The 26,078-nt window shown below is 32.3% G+C and overlaps 2 protein-coding genes across 3 annotated transcripts in view; one reads left to right on the top strand and one right to left on the bottom strand.

Annotated features, from left to right (window-relative positions):
* LOC105343664 (uncharacterized) overlaps positions 1-14,666 on the top strand; it is a 63,625-nt gene extending 48,959 nt beyond the window's left edge. Inside the window, exons 4-5 of one of the 2 annotated variants that reach the window (XM_066068025.1) lie at positions 11,760-11,891; positions 13,238-14,666. In XM_066068025.1, the coding sequence (XP_065924097.1) occupies positions 11,760-11,891; positions 13,238-13,903 (798 nt within the window). In that variant the 3' untranslated portion in view covers positions 13,904-14,666. The remainder of the gene's footprint in view (positions 1-11,759; positions 11,892-13,237) is intronic. The other variant, XM_066068024.1, reaches the window with a different exon arrangement.
* Positions 14,667-16,172: 1,506 nt separating this feature from the next.
* Positions 16,173-25,119, bottom strand: LOC105343662 (uncharacterized). The gene is made up of 5 exons (XM_011451100.4): positions 25,025-25,119; positions 21,649-21,909; positions 21,395-21,472; positions 18,129-18,365; positions 16,173-16,417 (listed from the first exon to the last, which is right to left on the bottom strand). Exons 1-5 carry the CDS (start codon positions 25,050-25,052, stop codon positions 16,173-16,175), a joined length of 849 nt encoding a protein of 282 aa, XP_011449402.3. The 5' UTR covers positions 25,053-25,119.
* Between the last annotated feature and the right edge of the window lie 959 nt (positions 25,120-26,078).

Genomic DNA, 26,078 nt, shown 5'->3' with positions numbered 1-26,078 from the left:
ACTAAGCTAACAAAGATCCAGAATTCAACCGGTATTTTTATCTGTACAAAATCATTAAGTGTTTGACCTTGGGGTGCGTTATAGTCTTATCAACAGTCTCTTAGAAATAAACAAACATACTTTTGACTCCAAAGAGTAACTGAAGCTAGAATACATGATATTCTTTAATACATCTACGTGAATTGATGTTGCACAGTAACAATAAAAAACAATATTCTTTAACGAAACTAAACTAATCGCGATCAAGAATTCAAGCGGATGTTTTATCTGTAAAAATATCATTTAGTGCGTGCGTGTGTTTATCATGTTATTTAGATTTCGTAGAAATGCATTTTTGTGATTTTGTTTCAGACATTGTATCCTTAACAATCACTGAAATAAATTAAAAACTTAAATTACTGTATTTGTTTTTTTCATTGTTCGATGGTTCAAGTTGCAACTTTTGTAGTTAAAAAAAACACTGCTCAGTTTATTTACGAGGGTTGTCCCAAAATAGCGTAGACAGGACACATAATTTATAATCTGTTCACTGCAATTTCATTAGACTTCTATGTTTTTCTTCAATGGCTCGTTGGCAAACAATACTGAAAAATTCAAATCTGTACTTTATTTATTTCTCGAGAAAATGAATAATTAGTAACAACAAGTTTTGTCAGGCGGCGCAATGTGCGACGTCGAAAATTTCCAGTTTTACGTTGTTGCTAAACCCTCCACATCGTTTACGATAACATTTATGTTTTATTTCCGAAAAAAAGTCTTATATGTATATTATCTTTGTAACCTGAGTGAACATTCAACATGTATTTCTAGTTGTTTTTTTTTTAAATATTTTTATTTAGTACAAACGATCTGTTGGCTCCAAACTTGCCCTGTATTACTTGTTGTGTAACGTTCGTCTTGTCGAAATATGTCGTTCAGCATTTTGACGTCCATTGATATAGTTCGGGGTTTTTTTTCCACTTATTGTCATCATACTTGTTCAAATATTTTCAATGTTGCTTAACTACTTATTGAAAAAACGCATTTGTAATCGATTTTGTTAATTTCGTTTAATTCCAAAGCCGCTTAGGATTTATTTCATGGTCTTTACAAAAATTGTATCAGTTACTGCTGCGCCGCCTTCAACACTGACATCGTCATTTTATTACGAGTTAACTTTTCAACTTGTCACAAAACACGATATAAAATATTTAAAAGTTTTGTTATAGCCAAAACATTTTCTAAGTAAATAATAAAGTTATTATCAAATATCAGTATTTGAATTTTTTCATTCGAAAAGTACTTTTTCTCGCAATTTTCATTTCATTATGTTGATTTTAACTTTTTGTTTCTGACATTGCGCCGCATGTCGAATTTCTGATTTAACATGCTTTCATTTCACTAACTTAATCTCAAACAATATTTGATTTTAAAACATTATTTGAATGCAAATTTCTTGAACCCTTAGTAGCACAAATGTCATCTTTTGTCTTCGATTAACTGAATAACGCCACTTGTCTACGCTATTTTGGGACAACCCTCGTATATAGTCATGTGTTGTGTTTAAGGAACTCGTGGAAGAAGGTACAACTATATTCATTGTTTCATTATATTGGTTTAAAAACGATTTAGAAATAATATTGATTTTAAAGATCTGGTGAATATTTTAAGTGCAAAAACAATTTATTTTCATTTTTATTTTGATACAATTATGTTCTTTAGACATATTGTTTAAATTGAACAAAGAAATATAAAAGAAAATTGTTTAAAAATATTCTTCTCAAGAAGCCCTGTAAAGCATTTCGGAATTGGACTCAAATATAATGAAATTTAGCATGTCATTGTTAACTTGGGTAATTAGCGATCATTGCTAATGTCTGATAATTCGCCGTCATGAAGGCTTTCTAAAATCTACAAATTTAAGGAAGGGATTTAAAGCGCAATTCCAAGTAAATGCAACAATAAATACTGTGTAACCATCAATGTTTAAAATCATACATTCATCTAATTTTGTGTTCGCCATTTAAGATAAAAAATTAACGCCAGCATACGTAAAGCAGTCATGACATGAAGATATAGATGCGTTCCACTTCATTCTTTACAACACATGGCACATACGATTAACCTTCCACAAACACAGGGGTGGGGGTGGTTTTTTAGGGAGCCACAAAAAGACTCTACTTTAAATTAAAAAAAAAAAACCCTTTATATTTCCAGTTTGCCAATGAATCGGCAATAGACAGAGGGTCGGATGCGGAAATAGCCCCAAAAAATGTTTTATTTAAATGTTCATGGATGGGTCTACTTGTCCATCAAATAGTTAATGCTGTAGAAGTGTAATGTCAGAGGCACCTGTATAGTTTTAAATTACCGGAAATTTATAAATGAACAACAAATTACAAGAGGAGTAATGCTGTCTGTCTCTCCAGTTAAATTGCATTATCATGTTATATTAATGAAAGAGACCCAAATTGTATCTAGATAGCCGTCAATACAAAATTAACTGCTGAATTACCATACTATCCCGCCATAAGATAGTGTCCATCTTTTATTTAGAGGTTTTTCTTGCTAAATTTCATGTTACTATATTGATGGCGAAGCAAGCAAACGATAACAAGTATTCCTTTTAAAGGAATGATCGGCAATAATGATATATTGATAGCTAGAAGCAATCAACATGATCAGTTTGATGTAAAATAATTAAAAAAGTACTGTTTTTTTTTTTTTACAAATATAGAATATTTTGAATCCGTGTACACCATAATTTCATCATTATAAACCGTCAATAAATTTAATTTTGAAATAAATTTGGGGAAAGCCATTCGTAAACTCCTTGTCTAGTTTTATCTTTTTAACGTAATTATTAAACGTTAATGTATCTTCTTCTTCTTCTTCTTCTTCTTCTTCATAGCATTATAACGTAACCTTGTTTATAAATCAAGCGGTCTTCCTAGCTACTATTATGCAACATCAATAGATCTAGGTCAGTTCATGGAGCATCTTCTTATGATTGAGGTCAGTTCATCGAGGTCAACTGCATTACTGAATGAATCATTCGATCATAATTCTTACGCATGAGACAAAATGTGCATTCTGGAATTAACAGGTCGAACTGTATTTTATATATGTTTGCATCTCTTAAGGTAAATGAAATAAAATAAAACTGAGTCAAATATTATATAAATACTAAACCAAACTTCAAGTTTTTATGAGAACAACTTATGCAAGCGGAATGTGTGCGCACGTGGAAGCATTTGCCGGATGCCTCATATGGACACAACAGTGATCGGCCGAAGCCGATCACAAAAATAGTTGAGGGATGTTGCAAAACTGATAACACTCTCGTTAGCAAATATATTAACGGATGAGAAAATGAATTATACATTTTTTCAATACCTAAAATTATAACAATGTTGATAAAACAAAGAACCTACTATACATTAAATGAGGTATGATATTTTACAAAATGCTTTGGCCGATAAAATTAAAAGCAAGTGTATGCATTGTCAAGAAGATAATTCGAATGGAATTACCAGCTTAAACATATTGTCCAGTAAACTTACCCTGACATATTGTAAGAACTTGTTGTAGATTGTCTGGATAAATCGGCAGCATGAAAATCTCTACACATAACGCTGGTATACCAATAATGTCAACTGTTATCTGCTTAACCACGAAACATTTTGACAAAAGATTTATTTCGAAAAAGACAAACAGCACATGTTTCATAATGATCAAGAGGGTTCCACAATGTTGGTGTTTCATATTCCTTTCCAAAACGATTGTTTTGTGTCCATCCGTTATGCCCTTGAAAATTACCCTCTCGGTCAACATATAGGTTCAAGTGCTACTCCAGCATAACACTAGGTCAATGAAGTGCCTTTTTATATCAGTTATTTTAAATTTGATAAACTTTAAAACCCCCAATCAGAAATACGATTGATGAGTTACTAGTGAAATACGTAAACTATTTAACAAGATTATTTGTTGTTATAAGACTATTTGTATGGATATTTATTATTATTAATGATAAAAATTATGTGGTAACCTGACTTAAAAAACGTTAAAGGTATATCATTCTTTTGAATTTTCTTTACATAGTGATTATATATAAACGCAGGACTTTAATACGTTTATGGAATATAATCGTTTAGGATTTTCTTTACAATAAAAAAATGTATTTATATCAGTTTCTCATTTTGAAATAAGAGAATTCAACAAAATCTTTCATAGCATTATCAGATTAAACAAATTTATTTATATATTTTAACGTAATCAAAATACAATTCACTCAAATATACCAGCGTATTCTATGTCAAACATAAAAGAAAACTTATTTTACGTACGATCAAGCATTATTTTTAAGTTATGTATAAAACGTCACTGCTTTTGAATTTGTTGAGTTCTAATGAATTGACTTTTAAAATGGTTTGATTTTAATCTGCCACTTTCGACGGCAATCAAATCTGATATGATGGTAAAGGAAATGTATTCCTCAAGGAAAAATTTTAATTGGTAGAAAAGATTACTAGTGCTAACTAGTTTGTCTTACTTCTAGAAGCCAGTTACTGGTAGCTAAATTGACCTATTTCTCGTGCTAAAACAGAACGAGTTCTTTTTGCCAAATCGTTCATGTAATGACATTCTATGATCAAAGTACCTTGCCATATCTACTATATCAATGAAAGTCAGTATGGACTCCAAAAATGTCCTTTTAATTAATTGGTTTTTATGTAATATCGTCAGGTCATACCAACCATCGCCTGAGAGTTAATATATAGTTTATTTAGAATAGGATAATTACCAATCAAATTTATCTCATTAGTGTTAAGATTTAAAATGAATGGGAAATAGAACTCTAACATGCAGATTCAGAAATTGTAAGTCACTTTGCAGCTATACAAGTATGAATAGCGTGCTGATTGACTATCACGTATTATCATCAGAGTATTTATAAAAATAAAATTTGTTAAATATGTTCATTATTTGTTTAGGTCAATTGTCATTGTAGCAAAAATATCGTGTTTCAAGGGTATAAGCTGGAGTGTCACTGTTATTTTATGGGGGGTTATGATAAACATGATGCTGGAACATCTTAAACTTATGTTGTCAGTTATCCAGACACCTTACACGGCGGATCTACAAATAAATATGGTCAACTCTATCGTATCGCAAAGTGTTTAAGTATTATTCTATTAACAACATAAACAAAAACATACAGCTTAAACATGACCATCATTACCAATATTTCATTTAAAATGCAAAACATGAACAAAATGCGCACGAGTTTGATTTGTATCTAAACACAATAAAAAACCTTATCATGTTCTACTGTGGTTTCATTAATATTCGTGGGTATTAATTTTTTGTGGATAAAGTGATAATTGCAGTTTCAAGAATAAGTAAATGTGTGTTAAGTGCTATTATCAATACAAAATGTTTATAAATTGGACGTCAATAAACATTTACGATTTGTAGATAAACTTAACAACGAAATCCATGAAAAATGGTATTTAACGAATATTAATGAAACCAAAGTAGTATTTGAATTTAAATATAAAATATATAATATTTAGAATGCTAATGATGATTCTCGTATTTCAGATTGGTTTAAACATTATTTTTTGCTTTTTAATTTCGCACTTAATCTACATCCCAATACATATGTACGTTTAAGGTTAATACCTGCACATAAAGAGCATGCGCAGATCAAAAAATGGGGTTGGGCGTGCCTGGATTCCTCACTGCCCGGAAACCTACTACGTATGAGATTTATATGGAAAAAACTTACTTAAAGTATGCCACCTCCTTGAAAAAAATATCAGTCAAATCCCCCGAAATCCCTCCGGAATAATAACCTTAATAAAATAATGTTCAGACTTCAAATAAGGTTCAAGAAAAATAATATGTAAAGACGTTGTACTAATGAACTTTAGCTCCACAACTATTGCAACTATCGTCTGACAAACAGAATGGGTACATAATCATACTGGCCAAGAGAAAGGGGTCTTGTTAATAGGAAGTTAACAGATACAATGTACTTAGCAAACTGTTTATAGAATTTTAAAACTTTTCGTACCCCCCCCCCCCCTTATCTGATCATTGAAATGAAAGGAAATAACGAAATGGTTTAAAATACATTTGCATGTGGCTATATCCAAAACAAATGTGACATCCAAAACGTGTCACAGTACAGTTTAATTCGTGGTTAATATGAACAAATTGACGTTTATTTCGTTGTTGTACACAAAGGGATCTACGTATAGCTACCTTGATCGTATATCGAGATATAAATCTTTATTTAGATTACTGCATTATTTAGATACAACGTACATGAATCATCAGTGGTCTTTTGACGTGATAATAAAAGCAAGATGAAGAAATGATATGTTTATGTAATTATATACTAGTTTTGTTTTTGTTTTGTATTTTGTTAATCAAATGACAAGTAAACGTTAAAGCGTTGAAATTGTATTTGAGGTTTTAGTTTGATTTCTCCTTAAGATCTATTCAAAATTTCCCAATAAGAGTTAAGTAGATAATAATACACAATATGGAAATTGTAACGATACACTGCACTTTTATCATATTGGTCACAATTAATGTACAATTGCAAAACATTTTAAATAAACTAGACTTTGACCCGTGCGTGCCGGGTTGGCATTACATATTAAGTAGGGCATGTACGAAATAGATCATGTTGACATTCAGAACTCTTGGAATTTTTCATATTAAACGTACTGAGTTAGAGTTATCTCCCATATTGTCTTTCAGGAACAGAATATATAACAAATTTTGAATGAAAAACATGTATTTGTATTACATGTATCATTTTTTAGTTTATTTATGCAAATGTGATATTGTAGAAACATAACCTAAAGAGCATTCCGTGATTTAGCTTGAATGAAATGCGCATGTGCAAGATTGTAAAATCCGTAAAATTCAGACAATTTCCGGATTTTTTATGTAAAAAAAAACCCAATGAAGTTGTTGTCTAATTAAAACATGCTTTCGAAATTGTTCTTATTAAACCTTAAGACAAAAAAGTTTTTGAAATGAAAACATTTGGTTCACACATAATTGAATAATGTCACACTAGCAATTGATTTTTCGTCTAATTTGCATATCGTATGAAGAAAATATTATATAATGTATACAATGTATTTAATTTCAATAAGTAGTTTTATTTTAGGTGTTATTAGAAGAGAAGCAAAAATGATGTTAAAATTCATAAAATCATATCAAATTCAAAACTTCTAAAACTGATTTTCTTAATTAATTTGTTTTTAAATATCTATCAACTGATAAGGACCTAGAAACATTTTTGGTAAATTTAAAAGTTGATATTGAATGAATGAAAAGAACTTTACTGTGTGAATGCAGATATTGCATTATCCAAATGAAGTAAAATCACGAAATAACGTCACCATATGTGTGCCTTTTAATACCCGGTGTCACATTTCAATTTGATTATGATATTTCATGTTAATTGCAAACAATGCCTTACAGTATGCTGTTAAATCATATAAATATAAAGCGAGGTTACATTTTCTCAGCTGTGACACAAACGGCATACAGCTCTTCTGTTTGTATATTTTTAGGGTATTCCAGTCATCAACATGGTATGATATGCAATTCGTTGATGAAATACAAGGACACATAAATTGTAGAGATCATAATATAGTAGAAACATGAAACTGCTGTAAGAGACAAATTCAGAATTTAACATCTAATTGCAATGTATTAGACGAACTAAATATTTATGATATTTCTATATAATTATTATTCTTACCATTTTTGTTTAAATGTTTGCTCAGAGGATGGTATTAGCAATTCTGTTAGTGCTAATTGCTGCTACACCATCGAAGACGAACGCCAAAAGTTGCATGAACATGTTGTAAGGCTATCTGACAGGACAGCTGGCGTCTGCTTTAGGAACATACCAACTAGATGCTTTGAGACGGGTATTTTAGAGCCAGTTTATGAAAAAGTAAAACTACATAACAAAATTGTTTGTTAACAGACACCGTTAACAGTAGTGTCGTTTACCCCAGACGGGGAAGAAAACATGCCCTTTCAATGCTGAGCTAGTACATTCAGGTAAGGTACTGTAGAAGTACTTTTGTCCGCGTGGTATTTATTTACGCTATGAACGCGGGCACACATTTTCCGCGGAATTTTTTCCCAGTGTACTTAAAGTGCATTTTTGAATTGCATTACATGAATAGAAGAAGAATAAGGATACTAGTAATCGGAAGTTACTACATTATAGAACACTTGCATATATGTGTACCCAATGTATATCGTTTTTATCTATGCAAACTGTCAAACAAATTTGTAATGAGAATTCACATAATAAATAATTTAATCTCCTAAAGATTTGAATTTTCTGTAAATTTACTGACATGAAATTTAAACTTCTCCAAGCTTGAGATAACGGCACGTGTCAGACGATAAATACCCCCAAGCGGGTCTGTCTTTCAATGACCCAATCAACTACACGCCAAGACCCGTGTTTTTACTGCAATTCTTAGATCCCTTTGTGCTCTGATTTTTAATTGATTAAACTGATCAACTCATAATTTAAACGACATGAGAACCCATAAATTGACAGTTAATAAAGATTAAATGGTGTTTCAGACGATTTTAGCCAGCGTCGTAACATCTTGACGGGGCTAACTAATGACTACCGACCAGTGCACAACCGATAATTATACTGTTCACTGTGAACAGTTCTTACAATTTAAGTCCAAAGTTTGACAAATTCTAGATAATGAAAATCGCTCAGAACTATATTTTTTTTTCGTTCAAAGAATCCGCGTAAATTTTTACCCGCGGATTAAATTGATATTGTGATTCCGCGGAATTATGACCCCGTGGAAAAAAATACGTCTACAGTATATCAAAACTGCTATAAAGAATTTTTTAATCGGGTAGAGATAAACACTAATCTAAAAAATGATCCATTGCTTGAAAAATTATGAACTACACTGTATATGAACCTACACAAATAATTTAGAGATCAATATGTATTCATCAATGTTTGAAATTCTTGCCAGGGAAATTTAATAAAAGAACTTGAAATGGTTGTCAAATTGACTTCACATAAAGTATGTTACTGAAAAATCACTATACTTCGAAAATATTCACGACTGTTGCACATATTCCATTTGTAGACAACTCCTTTTTTTATCAAAATTTGTACCTTGTCTGTCGACGTTGCCCTAGGCGTTGGCGTAGCTGTTGGCGTTGGCGTTGTTGTAAACTTTTCACATTTTATTTTCCTCTCAAGAACCACTGGGCAGATTTCAACCAAACTTGGCACAAAGCATCAATAGATGAGGCGGGTCCAAGTTTGTTTAAATTAAGGGCCACACCCTTTTTAAGGGGAGATAATTAAGATATATTGAAAATTTGTTGGTATTTTTAAAAAATGTTTCACAAAAACAATAAGGCCAGAAAAGCTGTAACTTGTACTGATGCATTCTCATGTAGATAGTGTAGATTAAAGTTTGTTCAAATCATGGTTCATGGGGGTAGGGTGGAGCCACAATAGAGGGATGAATTTTTACATAGGAATATATAAAGAATATCTTTAAAAATCTTCTTCTCAAAAAACTATTTGGCCAGAAAAGCTCAAATTGGAGTGGAATCATCTTCAGATAGTGTAGATTTACGTTTTTTCAAATCATGGTCCTCGGGGGTAGGATGGGGCTACAATGGAGTCAACTTTTTACGTAGGTATACACTCGATAAAACAATAAGCATGTGCTATGATCATCATTAAAACGTTCACACAAAATTGAACGTTGCTAATCTAATTTCTGTAGTTTGTTATGATTATTTATCTCGGAGGAACTTTTGCTGTTTTTAAAAGGGGTGTCACACATCAAAAACATAGTCGGTGGCTGTTTTTGTAATTTAAGGAATTTATCATTTCAGTTAACGGCATGGAAGAAAGCTTTCAGAAGTTTTTCCTGTCAAAGGCAGATGAAACTTCCTATGTAGAGAACACTGCTGGTGCACTGGAAAAACTTTACAGAAAGTTAAAAAACTGTAGATAGATTAATTTAAAAAATCTGACAGTTTCCTTAATTTGATTAGTAGAGACCTTCTAAATTGTAGTGCAAAAATGTTTGTACTTTTAAAGAAAACTGGTTTATATCTATACATTTTTACGTGTCCTAAGTTTTTTTTTTCTTAAAAGCAGGGGGAGGGGAAGGGGATAGTCCATGACTTGCTTTACATGCTCATCATCCCCTTTGTCGCCTGGTCATTGCATGGCAACAAAAATAGTGTAGAATTGGGGGCGGGGGGGGGGGGTATATGTTTTCATTTGCAAGAAGAGTTCAAAACTTATTTTTAGCAATTTATCTTAAAGTTACCCTTGTAGTTTTCACAAGAATGATGTATAATTCGTATTAGCCGATAATAAACGTAAACATTGCAGCCAGAAGAGTTCAAAACTTTTTTTTTTTAGCAAATTCCATTAATTGTCTTTACGTTATCGGGGTGGGGGGGGGGGTTCTAATTGGTATTAGCCGATAATTAACGTTAACATTGCAGGCTGCACAACATATTTTAAATGAATTGCTATACATGTATTTCTTTCTTCATTTTGGTCAAAAAGTCATCATACTGATTTAGGGTTTGTTACTACAACTGTCTATGGAAACATGTTTGGTTGTTAATGAACATAGAAAGCTTTACTTTGCCTTTCACAAGTATACAGAACAATGGTTTTATCAGTATTTGTTGTTTCTATTTCCATCGAAAAAACTTGTGTCTAGTGTGTTGTAAATAATTCTAAATTTAAAAACAAAATCTTTATTTACAACACAAGTGTTTAATTATGGACAAATATATAATATATTTTTAATGTTATTTAAAATAATGTTATGTTTTATTGTTTAGGTTATTTGGTTCGAGAATCTAAGGAAATATTATTCAGAGCCCTAGAGAGTGAGAGGAAGATGTGCTACTCTGGGGATATGTTTGATAGCTGGATTTTTTTAGTCCAATTGAAATGAAAAGAAAGGAATACTTCATCAAGGTAAGTGTCTTCGTTTATTTCCAGATTATTAGGGTCCCACTCAGCAGACACCCTAAAATGATCTGTCTGTCCAAACTTTCTTATATCTGTTCGGACTTCTTACCAAAATCTCTTGTCTCAATATGATCCAGCTATTTTGTATTTGACTCCATATGATCTAATTTCATGAAGGTTATTGTTGCTCGACAGCAATTTGGCCCACGGACCTCTTGTTCTTGGAAATGTCAGACAACATTAAATCAGTGATGGTAGAAGCAGTGACAAAATATTTATGCGTTTTACTTAAGAGATATTTTTAAAAATATTTTGAAAGTGTTCTTGTATCATGCTAGCTGCATACATGTACCCGCATTTAAACAAGAAAAATATATCAATCAGATAGATAAGTTTGTAAAAGTTTCACTGTATAAGAGGCAATTCCTAGACATCCTGCAACACAAGTTCCCTACTGCTTTATATAAAATTTGTTTCAAGTAGGAAAATAAAACTATTTGTACAAAATGATCATTTTTCCGGATGACATGAAATAAGGAGTTTCTTGCATTCTAAAATGCTCATTCTCGTACAACACCCCCCCCCCACATTTTTTGAAAATGATTTATACACACTTTATGCATGTATGCATTGCATGAATTGATTCACACTTTTTACTTAATGATAATTTACTTGAAAGAATTTACTTTCTTTGCAGCAATGCCATGTTGATTTTTGTTTTATTTAGTTTCAGAATAAAGACATGAAAGAGGTTACTGATGAAAACATTCTATCGGAGATTCATCACCTGACAATGGCATTTAAGGCAGCACAGCTTGAAGAGTTGCCAGGTTCCTACTCAGATACTAGGATGAATGTACAGGCAGTAAGTTCTCTTGCCTTTAGTAAGATTAGTAAACTATGCTATGATTAACATCATTGTGTTGTCTGTCACCTTCAGTATATTCATGTCATGAAATGTAATTATACCCTCACTTCGCAGGAGAGGAGAGGGGGTTAAACTGTTTTACCCTTATGTGTCTCTCAGTAACAAATTTTTGTAAGCTTTCTTAGCAACTATTAATCACAGATGGTTGAAAATTTACTTCACTCTTTTACACCGTATGGTGGAATTCATTTTTGTACCAATCAGACGTCAACTTCAAGTAAAATAATGACTTTGTTTATTCTAAGCCAAAGATTTTGAACAACTTTCCATCAAAGATTTCTCACCTAGTATTAGTTGCAGATGATTAAGATTTTAACACACTCTTTGTTTAGGCATTCCATATGGTGGGATTATTTTTTAAAACAAATTTGATATCAACTTCCTTTTAAATGTCAAACATGCCTATTTTGTAAATTCACATCAGAGCGAGGCACACACTAATGAGCATTGCTAGAGTCATGCTGTATTAATTTTTAAACTCAGTTTTATACATTTTAAAGTGCTTACCTATATGCACATTGACTATTGACAGATTTGACTTATATATGATATACTGGTCAAATTATTGAATTGTGTAACTTTGAAGTTTGAAAGTTTAAATGTAAATCAACAATACCCTAGCAGGAGACATTTGCATCTGTTAATTTCATCATTTTATATTTATATTTGCAAATGAATCTATAGAAAAGCAAAAACGTTCAATTCTGTATGAATGTTTTCATGACGTCGCAATGATAACTGCACGCACTTATCGCTTGACGGGAGCTTTAATGTAAATGTAAAAACATCGTTATATTAATGATTCTGAACAGTTTGCCATTCTTAAAAGTAAATATAAGTAATAAACAGCAATGTTAAAAAGTTCACCAGGATATGAACTTGGTTGGTACGTGATCAAATCTTCTGAGAAGCCCTTTGGGCTTCACAGATTTGATCAAGTAACCAACCAAGTTCATATCCCAGTGAACTTTTTAAATTGTTGTTAATTTCTTAAATAAACTCAAGCTAATTCATTTTTCTTAAAAACTGGAGATTGCACACACAAAAAAAATAATCTAAATTTGATTTCAGTTATCATATACTATCATAACAATTTGTAATGGTTTAGACATATAATTAGGTAGTTTATAGTGATTGTATAATATGCACATTTATATGTAGTACGTTTTCTACTATGAAACCAATAGGAACACTTTCTTTCTCTCTGAAGTTAAAATTTTATGACCTTTTGTTTGAATAAATAGTGATTTTGTTGAAGTTATTTGAATCATTTTCTTTTGCAGGAATCAGGACAGAGTGGAAGTCAAGCAGATAATTCACCTGTCCACCCTTCTCAAATGGCATATTTGTATTGGGAGGCCAAAGCACAAGGATTTAGTGATCTTAGGGGAAAACTTTTTGCAGTAGCATTCTTAAAATTTTTGTTCACAGGAATAGGAGATGTAAATGTTTCCTATTCTACTACAGGATGTGACTCTTACCTTAACTGCTGGGGCTACATCCAAGATGGTCCCACTGAAAGTTCATCAGAGTGTTCATACAGTGATGATCAGAATCCATTATTGTCAACATCAAAGGACAAATATAGATCAGTGTTGAAAAATTCCAAAAACATTGCATTTGACTTAAAAGCCAATTCTTGGAAAGCCACATCGGATGTTTGTGTGTCCATATGTGACAATTTAGTTCTGATAGCAGAGGTAGCCAATGTCAGTGACATTGAGTGTAAGAGAATCCATCAGCTACATACTAATATGTTGTTAAGTTTGAACAAACATAAGACTCTCTTTGGACTGTTAATACAAGGACATCAGGTTTATCTAGCAGAGTACACATTTGATCAAGCAGGAGGCTATAAGAGAGAGTTCAGTCAAAAGGCATTCAAGTACCAGAGAGAGGACCTAAAGCTGCTGTATTCTTACTTGCAGACACATTTTATGTCAAAATAAGAATTTATTGAAATGATGAAAAATCCTGGTTTTAAGTTATTGCAGTGTTAACAAATTGATCAGTTGTACATACATTTATATAATTTCATGTGAAACTTGTGCACATTCATATTCAATTTCATACAAATCACTAGTCTTCTGGATATGATGGTGTTTGTCTTTGTTATGTTTCCAGTACAATAGGAAGGTATAGTGTATTGCTTTTGTGAAGCATTAAACTTTTATTTATGAGAACTTCTTGAAGTATGCTTATTTTGTTACAACATTCAGCTGAAGTGATTGTTTATTAAATGTACATGTACCCTCATAGTGGTTTTATCAATGTTCTTGAATTTTTTATTGATTTCGTTGTTGGGTTGATCAGTGAAATTAAATGTTCATTGAAGTGTATCTAAAAACATTGTGTATTTACAAGATTAGGGGTCGAACATTTACGTATGTGTAAAATTTATGTTTACTAAAATCAGGTAAACTTGATACCAACGAATATTGATGAAACCATAATCACACCCCTGCGAATGTGTTCGGAATGTTTTCTTTTTCGTTGCTAAGTATGTAATAAATCCAGAGGTGCTCGAATGAAAGTTTACGAGACTTCACCAAGATTTGTTCAGTTCCTGTGAAATTTCGAGCAGAAGTATAAGAGTTCGGATAATATTCTCAAAATACGTAAGTACTGGTCGTTTTTATATCATATCCTACTTGGATTTGTGTTAAAACATGAAAACCTTTTAAGATGTATGTCTTATTTCACCATCTAGAGGTTATTTACATTAAACGATAATATTCAGATCCGAGTTATCGTTTGTGTTCAGCCATGTGTAGAGTGGTTGAAAATATAAACATTGGGTTGCTTAATAAAATCATAGCCATGTTTGATGCTTATGGTGTGCAATACCATGTTTTTAGAAAAAATAATGGGTGTCTGTTTTGCATAAAAATCTTACTATATCGAGCCATTTTCAAGGAACATTCTGCATAAAATAGTATAGTCTGTTTAACTATTGATGGTATTATTAGGTCAGGCGCGGATCGAAAATTAATCCTCAGGGGGATCTCTACAAGCATGTTAATTGTTGCAACAACAGACAAAAACTATATTTTGTATTGTCGCATTTATTTCTAGAACACATTTTATCCACCAATTAATGAAGATAAAGTTTAAAATCAATAAACCTCTAGATTTTATATTTGACTACAAGTACCTAGATTCTATGAAATAAACTATAAACACGAAGCATGGTTTTTACTGCGAAACTGAAAGGGTAAAATAAAATCACGTGGTCTAAAATTTAAATGACAATAACATTTGCAGGGGTGAATCAGGCAGAAAGACAGCTTCTGTATGACTACTGGAAAGCTGTGTTTCCCGCACTCCGATTTTATACGCACGGACACTGCGCTACAACATTCTCCTCCTAATAAGTAAATGCGACATAATAAGTAAATGCGATCAAGTGCATACTAATGATCTGACGCACCGTGGTCAGTGGTAGCATTATATTTATATTTCTGACCTGGCGTCGACAGGCTCATCACTGTCTTAACACTTAATAACATATTTCTCCATGAACATAAATAAACATACACTATCTATATAACTCATGTACTTAACCAATTTCTAAAGAATTTCCATTATGATATAGGGGCATGGTCACGATTTTGGTCAAAAATCATTTTTCCAATTTTAATGTTTACAATGCTTCAGTAAGGCATTTTTAATAAACAACCAAAATTGAGTGTCATTTGTTGGGTTATAAGCGAGTTGCATTGCTTACAATTCTTTGATATGTATAAACAAAGATTTTGTTTACAATTTAAATATTGAAGTTAAAATTTCAGTTTTAGATCCCAAATAAATGTGTTAAACGTCAGGAACTGTTTATTAATGGTTAAAATGAATAAGAAGTTTCACAAATCAGCTAGAAAAAGATTGTTTTACTGTTATATTGAACATATGTAACCAAAAACAGGCCACGAGCCTTGTTTATATGACAGGAAATTGTGAAGCCCTCGATCGTCTGTATCGTGCTTATAACTCTACGACTGACTCTCAAATTTTGATTGATCAACAGAAATGCATTCCTAAAGCATTGTAAATAGTAAAAACAGAAAAAAGTTCATATGACCAAAAATTGTGACCATGCCCCTTTTATATCATATCTATCAAATTTCATTTTCCGGTATTGAAAGTAATAATAACCAGCAATTATGAACAACAGTCTTAAGATAATCAGCAGAACATAAAAAAAACACGATACAAATACGTTTATTCTTTAGAGCAAACAGCGCATACCAGTTCTCTTCCTTGCACATAGGGTGGACACTTCAAGGAGCCACAACGAGCCTCTACGGAATAGAATAGTTTACCATTTTTATTGGCGTGACCACCGTGTAGAGTGTCTGGATCGCCATCAACACAAGTGTACATTGTATCAGCTGGATGGTTATAATATCCTGCCATTAAGTAACCATGGTACTCCAACTTCCATCCTTTGTAACACGTTTTTCTTGCTAGAATATTATAATAAATCATGTATGTGACTATACGAATGGATACGCTTGTTAAGAGTTCCTACTCCTCAATGTTGTTGTATCAAGAATTTCTTGAGAAGTATACCGTTGAAATATGTAGACAAAACATACTTAAAAATACAAGGCAAATACAACGAAAAGGGTGGTCACGTTTAATTTGACATTTTACCACCTGCAATTTCAGCATGATTGGCATTTGTTGCCAGTATTTTTAGTGAGGCAAAATTATTTAATTCATCAAACTTAAATGAAGCTGCTTAATTTTTCCAGACCTTTTTTGCAATTTGCACTTTTTAAAAATTAATTTAGTTTTCCTTGATATGTGTTTAGTATTATTTTTACATAATAAGATATGATGGTCAGTGATGTCTGATTAAGATTTAATTTAATTTAAGATAAAGGGCTTCAAAAGTTAAATTTTTGCAAAATTTGGCTTTAAAAATTTCAGACTTTTTCTATCTAATTGCGTCATTGTATGCTGAAAGTCTATAACACTCTCAAAATGTGGGGGAATAAGATAGCACAAATGCCCATTTGGTTTAGTCATAAAATACAGTTTCGAAATTATTTTTTTTCAATCGAGTATACTTGATATGTTATAATACAAGTTTACAAAAGGAAAATCCCTAACTGTATTCAGTTTTGAATTAAAAACAATTAGATTCTACAGTTTGGGTGACAACGGATCTACAACCTAAAAACCCTAGTTCTTGAAAGTTACCTGATGTGTGGTGCTCTTACCACTGAGCCATTTAAGTCACAACAAAGTGTGTTGTTTAAGAACTATATCAGACTATGGCCACGGATTTACGGACTTGCATTATTTTTCCCAAACGCTCAATTGTCGGGATACAAAATGGCATTTTAAAAGTATGGTGGGTTATCTCTCCACGTTTTTGTTGATAGAAATCGGTTTGATTACCATTAAATCTTATTTAGACTATGAAAAAAATATGGAGCTCAGACCCACTCTATGAAAGAAAAGGTTCTAAAAATGTCATTATTTTGAGGTTTTGACACTCGTTCGCCAGTGTAAATCATCCTTTTCCAAATATGTATCAAATTAGTAGCAAATTTCAATTTATCGATATCGGAATTAAAAAAGCACTGTAAGAAAAAATGAAAAAAATATTCTCGTAATCACGGGCCTTCCTTTGGCCATTTTCGAAGACAAAACTTGTTTTACGCAGGAAACATGAGGTCATAATATAATAATAGTGCCTGTTTGGGAGGGTAACAGTTGAAATTGACACCCGAGGAAACCATTGTCAACCGACGCGAAGCGGATTTTAGAGAATTTTTTACTGCTTTAATATAGAAATGATGTGAATTTTACGGCGAACCGTACGCGCATAATTTATGCGCATGTAACAATTAGTTGTTACCCGTTGCCAAGTGTGTTGCTAACGCTGAGGGTAATAGAATGAATTATCAACTGCGTCTTAACCAATCAGATTTCAGTTTTTAACATGAAAGTATAATAATGTACAATGAACACGCTACGTTTAGGTAAACGTCAGTTTATGATTTGAGTACGCAGGTGGATCCTACTGTGCACGTTTCAGGTTATTTTTTTTTCTCTCTTTTACAAAAATCAAAGTGTACTGTCTCTTTTTAAACCCCAAATGATCAGCAGTTGGCCCCACGGTAACATCGTTTACATATTAATAAAAATAGTCATCTGTTTCACCTGGGAACATTTTGACGACGGATCTATTTCGAAGAAGGCAAACAGCACAGGGGATGTCTTGTTCAAAAAGCGTTGGCAATTTGCCAGGAGATGTGTTTGTCTCATATTCCGCGCCAAATACGTAAGCTTTGTTTCCATTAATTCCATCCTTGTAAACCCCCCACTCCGGATCTCTGGGTAAACAGAGAGGCTCAACTGCTGCTCCCACGTGGTCATACCTTGATCCACCAGTAAAGCCTATGGTAATGTAATTGAAAATATGTAATTAAGTGATGTGGTTGATGTTATAAATGTACATAATACATGCATATGTAAATGCACCAAAAACTGCACCATACACAACTAAATCATTGTATATTCGATCCAGCATCTTCAAATATACAAATATATTATTTAATATTTCGAATTCAGATACCAGGACAGACAAGTACATGGCATACTAGTTTATTTACATCTACCAATTATGATTTCCTCTATTTCTTACGAAAACTTATAGTTAAATTATAATTTTATATAAACAGCCAGACTGAAATCTTTACACGCCCTGTTTATCGATCGGTCGAAATCTACAGCGGTTGAAACTGACAAGGAATTGACACGCCCTCTTTATCGATTGGTCGAGACCTACAGCGACCTGAGAAAAAATGACAGACTGCATGAAATAATCATGATAATGTCAGACTAGCTCAAAGTCTCACCTGCTAACAAACTATTGTACACTAATAGTACTTAAGTGAATTTTACTTACTTTTCTTAATCAATTTATTAATTAACTAAAAGAAAGATATTAATATGAACAATAAAATGCTTTAGTTGATGGTTCAGGCGGATTATACAGGTAGCGATCATTGCAGAAAAAATACATAAAGTATGTAACCGACTAACGAGATTTGTGTATTTTTTCTGCGATGAACGAATCACCAAATAATTATATATATAATAAGCACTTTATTGTTTAAATAATTACAGGAGAAAGACATACCAATGAATTATGTACAAATTATATTCATTATACTTTCATGTTAAATAATGAAATCTGATTGCTTTAGACGCAGTAGATATTCCGTTTTATTACCTAATCAAAGGGATTGTGTTGTTTTATTACAAATTAAATATTTGCTTCTTTTTGAACTGCCGGTCAATAGACTGCGATCTATCTGGCCGCCGGTCAATAGGCTGTTATCTATCTGGCCGCCGGTCAATAGGCTGTGATCTATTGGACCGCCAGTCAATAGACTGTGATCTATTGGACCGCCAGTCAATAGACTGTGATCTATTGGACCGCCAGTCAATAGACTGTGATCTATTGGACCGGCAGTCAATAGACTGTGATCTATTGGACCGGCAACGTATATCAGAACGCATGCATGTTATGATGTTACATCCTTTCTCAGGGAGTGTATATTCCTTTACATAGACGCTGTTTGTAGTACTTGGTGAAACCAAATTCAATGTTATCAAAATGGAGTATCAAATAATCAACAGTTTTAAGCTTCATATAAGGTAAAAGACTATTTAAAATCTAATGGGTTGAAGACTCCTCCTTCTTTGCGTAAACTAATATTAAATTGAGATGTTGTAATGCATGCAACAGGTTTGGTGCATGTAAAGGATGAAATTTTTTTTTTAGTGTATTGCATAATGGCACGAAAAAGATCGACAGTATGCAAATTGTAAACCCGGAAAACTAAAAAAGGAATTAGGTAATATAACAATTATTTAATGTTTGAGCAGTCAATAGACCAGAATTTTTTTCCCTTGGTGCTGGGAACAGCTCAGTATGATCTATTGCCCTCGGCCGTTGGCCTCGGGCAATAGATCATACTGAGCTGTTCCCTGCACCAAGGGAAAAATATTCTGGTCTTTTGACTGCTCAAGCATTAAATAATTGTATACTATTACCCTCAGCGTTAGCAACACACTTGGCAACGGGTAACACAACGAATTGTTACATGTGCGTAACCTATATGTGCGTTCGGTTTTCCATAGAATTCACGTCGTTCAAATTAAGACATTCAGCTTCGCGTCGGTTGACAATGGTTTTCTCGGGGCGTCAATTTCAACTCTTACTTTCCTAAACAGGCACTATTTATATAATAACACCGGTTGAGATGTTTTCTGAGTCATATATTTACATTCACTATTTTTCCTCCTATTAAATTGAATTGACTAATTTAAGTGATATTTATGCATAAAACAGAAGTCACAATCACAAAATATTTCCTTAAGTAATCCTCGAAGAATAAGAACTCTCCTTGCGACTTTAGACCGGGTCACGACTTGATATTTTAACTAATGAACATTTCATAGATTTAAATATTTGTTAACATTTAAAAGAATCAAAGGACTATATATGGTTTGAGCCTAAAATGGCCCCCTAAAATGAACATTGTCATTACACTGTAATTCTTTGTTTTATTTGTACAAATATACATTTGAAGTTTTTTCGTAATATTCATTTTGATTTTAGTGCCCACAATTTAAAAATATGACATCATAAAGTTTACCTTTTCCCGCCATTTTCTAATTTTTAGCATAAAACGGCTTGTTTTGAGGCAGTTTTTCCTTAAGGAAACATTGAGCGACTGTCTGAACAAGCAAAATATTTTCACCAAAGATGTATCTCTCCAATACTTATAAGTGACAAAAAGTTCGTTCTTGTTCAAAGAGTCGCTCTATATTTCCCATTCGAAAAAAGATGAGAAAAATGTCAATTTTTGATTGATTTTGATTGAATTATAAAAATAGCGTCACTTCTGACGTCATATACTGCCAGAGAGTGCATATAAATAAAATAAATAAGTGAAAAACATATTTCATGTCAACTCTTTTATAAAATAATTCAACAAATTAATGTACCTGAATCATTTTAAAAATAGCGAATTTTGGGGGCCAAATTTGACTAATATCATATCTAGTTCTTTAATAAAGTTGATATATTTTAAGGCCAAAGTTTTTAGATATCGGTTAACAGAATGAAAAATAAAATTGTGCAATTAGAATGTTGAGCACTGTGTATTTTCCTTGTCAGCAGAATTCGGCTGTTACAATCGCTCTTTTATTAAAGGCGCAGTACTCGTATAAAAGGGCAGATATTTTAAAGTACCATAATTGATAGTAGCGGAAAGGGGATTTTAAAGGTAAACAATGTTGATTCATTAATTTTTGAAAGATGTGGTCTCAAATCTGCAACAATTATTTTTTTAAAGCGCTATTGTATTACAGATTACAAAACGCTACATAAGAATATATTAAATAAAACATACCAGAGAGAACAACTTCGGCATTCGTAGGACATGTCCTCTTCCCCCATCTTGTGTAAACAACGCTACTCTTATTTGTACCTTAAAATATTAGTAAATACTACCTTAAATTATGACGAGTTTGGACTTTTCCACGTTTGAAACTAAGTTAAGTTTAAGTCAATGGTTGGGTGGTGGGCTACATATAAAGGGCAACATATATTGTATCGACAATATCATCAATTACACATACATGTATATTGAAAGAATTAGTATACCTTGTATCTTTAATAAAGTACCCTCTGCCTTTTCTTTAAAGGCCTTCATTGATTTAACTGATTTCTCAATATAATCTGTAAACGTTTTGAATTCTCGCCTCAATGCGTCCACTTGATTCGATCCTGTGTTGGAGGACAATTGTCCCGTCAGTTGTCCTGTCAAATAGCCCTGTAGTATGACCTTACTACTGGCATCATTTGTTCCAGCAAGTGCTATAAACAGAATCATGGGTAACACAGGTACAGCCATAATCTGTAATGCTAAAAAAATGGGGAGTGACATATATGCACTATCTAAATGTAAGAATTATATATAATTCAAATATATGTATATTAATGCATATGTTGGGTAACACAACATTATCTATTTCTTATACTTTAAAGAGGAAAATTACAAAATTAATTAAACATTTGCTGGTACTGAAGTCCATTCGTCTTTGAAGCCAAAAAATAAAAAAAGGTGTATTCTTTTATTAAAAAAAAAACCATTCTTAGCTCATCGAAATGTTCTATAGGCCGTATTCAACGATGGCATTGTGATGTTGGCAATCAGAATCTTCTTATTTTAAAAGAACTGGATGGTTGTTTTTTGTTTTTTGTTTTGGTTATATTTACCTCATTTAGACGAAATGTTCCGTATAAAAATTGATAAATTTTAAAGCTAAAACGTTTTTGGAGTTTCTTTTTTCTCCTAAATAATCGTTCATGGCCAAAAATATCATATTTAATAGTAAGGGCTACTGGTGGTTAACTTGTGGACCGATGACCCAGCCTCCGTCAGTTTGAATAACCGTAAATAAACTCTATGATAATTAGTGATGACGTTTATACTTGTGCTCATGGCGCATGTATTAGCAAAGTGTATTCATTTAAGCATTGCAAGCTTATTTTTGGATGTCGTCGGTCCTATAACACACCAAGCTGTGCAGACAAATTGAAGACAGCGCTTTAGTGCTTATAATATATTCGTACTGATATTTAATTTTATGATAGGACACATACCACAATTTTTTCCCCTCGCATTCCTTTATACAACAAAAAAATCATATAAAAATTCCACCCGCTAAATCAATTTAAATATAGCATACCTATAAAATGACACAAGTCCAACAACATATCCAAACTATAGAAAATCAATCGAGAGGGGACTGAGATATGGCCCCTGAATAACTCCTACCATGAAAAATCCACTTTCACTATGGGATATATGTGTAAACATTGGCCTCTAAACTCCCTTTCTATTGCGCCTTTTAAGATAATTTTTCTGTATTTTTTCTTGCCTGTATTTTTTTCAAACTTTCTTCTTTCCATCAATACCCAAAAAGAACAAAATTCGCCAGCCCATTTAGCACCCCTGATAGTTTTTGAAATAATACATACATTTTAAAAAAAATGGAACTTCTTGCGTGGTCAATGAGCAAGGGGTAAAAAAAAAGTGGTCTGTGACCGGAAATATATGTGTATCGTCGCTGTTAAACCATATGATTATATACGCTCTTAGACAGGGACATGAAACATACATGGAACCGCCATGTTAACATGTTGTTTAGTTCGCTTCCGCGATTAGAAATATAGTGCTAGAAACTTTGTAGAGAAAAATCTTTTTTATTAACGAGTAGAAATGATTTAATGATTATTTTTCATAAGTCGATACCAAATTGGATATGTAAGATTGAACGTTGTATGTAATCTTTCAAAGAAATACTCAAAACACGTGATGGCGTTTATATTTGTGCTCATGGCGCATGCATTAGCTAAGTGCATTCACGGGAAATCTAACGTCGCAGATTTTCGACGCAAACATAGGGGAAATATTATACAAATATTGACTGAGGTTGAGGGCAACATGGGTTATATTAGACCCCGAGGGATGAAATATTGCCCGACGCGAATCAATGTTGCCCGAGAACACAGTCAACATTTGTTTTGTTATATGAAGAAACAAACCAAAATTTAAGAAAGCAATTGTAAACAGATCAACAAAGTATTCACAAATTCAATTTTGTGCAGAGTTTATTTCCAAATATCCTCAGCATCAAACGGTCGCTCGTAATATATTCCGCCGCCCGTAACATACAAATGTTCTACCTGATTTTACTTCACAGTAATTCGCAAATCCTTATATCCGTTATGATAGCAAACCGTCGCATTTCGCGTCCGTTGTTTACATGCCTTGACTGGCTGTCTATTATAACGTCACCTTGTTTTGGAGTCACGAAGAGTTATTTACGCCATCGTTTTCGAATCAACAACTCAGAAGCGATTAATTGTAAAAGAGGGAATATTCTCTAAATATTATTCCTAGCCAGCCAGTATTAAGAAGTATTGACCGGTCAATATTTTTCAGACGAGCTAATATTACAATTACTGACTATTCGTCTATAAAGGGTTATATAGTGAGAATATACTACTGAATATAAAAATAAAAAAAAATATTGACTAGTCAATATTTTTCGGACGAGCTTATATTACATTTATTGACTATTTGTCTATATAGATTTATGTAGTGAGAATATACTATACTGAATATAACAAACACTTAATTTTAAAAATAGGAAATTCAATGCCACATATTTCAAATGCAAACATTAGGCGAAACATACACTGAATGTAAATATAAATGAGCGAAATGTATGGTGCTCTGTCGAAATAAACTTTATTTCTATTCCTCACACTTTTTTTTCAAAAAAGTTCATTTATTAATTTAGAAAAATAAAATGTTGACGTTTTTAAGGTGATTAAAGGTTGATAGAACATAACCAACTTTTTCATTTAATCAGCAGTTGCGAAATATTCTATTAAGTGATGCTTTTAATGCTTTTAAGCATTTCTCTAAGTTCACATACAGCAACGTCACATTTTCGTTTGGCAGCTGAGAGAGTCGTAGACAAAAGAGAGATGATATTTAATGAGAGCAGAACTTTTGAGTAAAGAATGAAAAAGTGGAAAATAACTAAGTTGGTAGCTTCGCTCTCTTTGCCCCCTTCTTAATCGCATAAATTTTACTTTATATGATCTAACTATTGCTAAAAATATCCTTGTACGTACATTATATTTAGTTCATCATAAACAAAATTGATTTCTTTTATAATTTAATTGTTCGGAACGATAAGGTTTATACGACTTTTTCATAAGTTTTTTTTTTATATAAGACGATCAAAAATGGTAATTTGTATATACGATTAGCAGTAAAAATGGAGAATGAGTTTCTTTTCATCGACTAGGATTCTACGTTATAGTGAACACAAATATCAAAAAATTAATTTCGGTAAACGCACGCATTAGTATGACACATTACATTGACTAATATTGACGCTAATAACAACATTTATGTAAAGTGAGCAAAAATGTTTTACCCCGGTAAATATTACATTACCTACGTTACCGAACCCTGTCCTTGTCATCTGTTAACATATAGTATCATCAGTTCTGTAAGACCTGTTTCCCCAACGGTTATTGGTGGTATAGAAATGCTAACTAAAACTAAGGATATTTATTTCGATGCAGTATATTGGTTTCCAAGCAGCTGCAACAGTTTGTTCAAATATTTCTGTTTGGCTTTCGTATTATAAAATCTGAAGTGTATAAATATTTTTACATGAGTAATACCATAAACCGCCGTGTAGTGAAAAATCAAGAGATCGTAAATATTTCAAATTGGTGTACCAGACGTATATAAGAGGTGTATTGAAACATTGTATCCAAAAATGTTGTTTGCATAGATAAAAACTAAAGAAAGCTTGTATACACTGTACATGTGTGCTTCACGTTTGCTTTGAAAATTCAATTTGTTATCAAAACACACAACTAATATATATTCATTCTAAAATAATTCCTAACTTTTTATCGGAATTCATTACGATTGATTTTCGCTAATGCATCATGCAGTGATACAGGTTTATAACAGACAGAAACTAATGAAATAATTTAATTTTCGTACTCATCTTTGTCTAAGCGTTACCACAATCTATTCAATATTTTAAACCGGGCTTTGCTAAAAGCAAAGTCCTGGTAGTAGACATGTAAATTGCTAAAGTTTTTATAGATATCACAACTGCAAAAGTAAGGAAAAAACACCCAAACAAACAGTAAACAGCGCAATACATTTATAATATATCAAAGGGGCACAGTTTTCAGTACTTTAGTACTTTTATATTTTTCGACTTATGAGTATAAAATTTGTATATTGGCAATATTGTGTATAATTAGGAAGGAAAGCTAACCAAGTGTGTTATAACATTGAAAAAAAAATTAACATTTAGAAGACTCGAGAATATGTAAAAATGAACATTACAAATAGCGTTGTAACCCATCATAAATTAAAATATTTTCCAGATTGTGTGTATCTCTCTTTTTATTTTCAATTCTGTTCTTTTTAATAGTAGTCACACGCATTCCAGGATGTTTGTTCTGATTCTTTACTCTTTTAT

Source organism: Magallana gigas, chromosome 8 (assembly GCF_963853765.1).
Source record: "Magallana gigas chromosome 8, xbMagGiga1.1, whole genome shotgun sequence".
NCBI classification, from domain to species: domain Eukaryota; kingdom Metazoa; phylum Mollusca; class Bivalvia; order Ostreida; family Ostreidae; genus Magallana; species Magallana gigas.
Note: the sequence above shows the minus strand (reverse complement) of the source record. Positions and strands in the feature narration are given on the sequence as shown.

Bases quoted from the DNA above. Each gene is read 5' to 3' on its own strand.
- LOC105343662 (XM_011451100.4), bottom strand. From the start codon at position 25,052: ATGACAAGGACAGGGTTCGGTAACGTAG. The intron at 21,910-25,024 runs GTAATGTAATAT...CCATTTTTTTAG, and splicing joins GACAGGGTTCGGTAACGTAG to CATTACAGATTATGGCTGTA. The intron at 16,418-18,128 runs GTGAAACAGATG...ATAATATTCTAG, and splicing joins CGTCGTCAAAATGTTCCCAG to CAAGAAAAACGTGTTACAAA.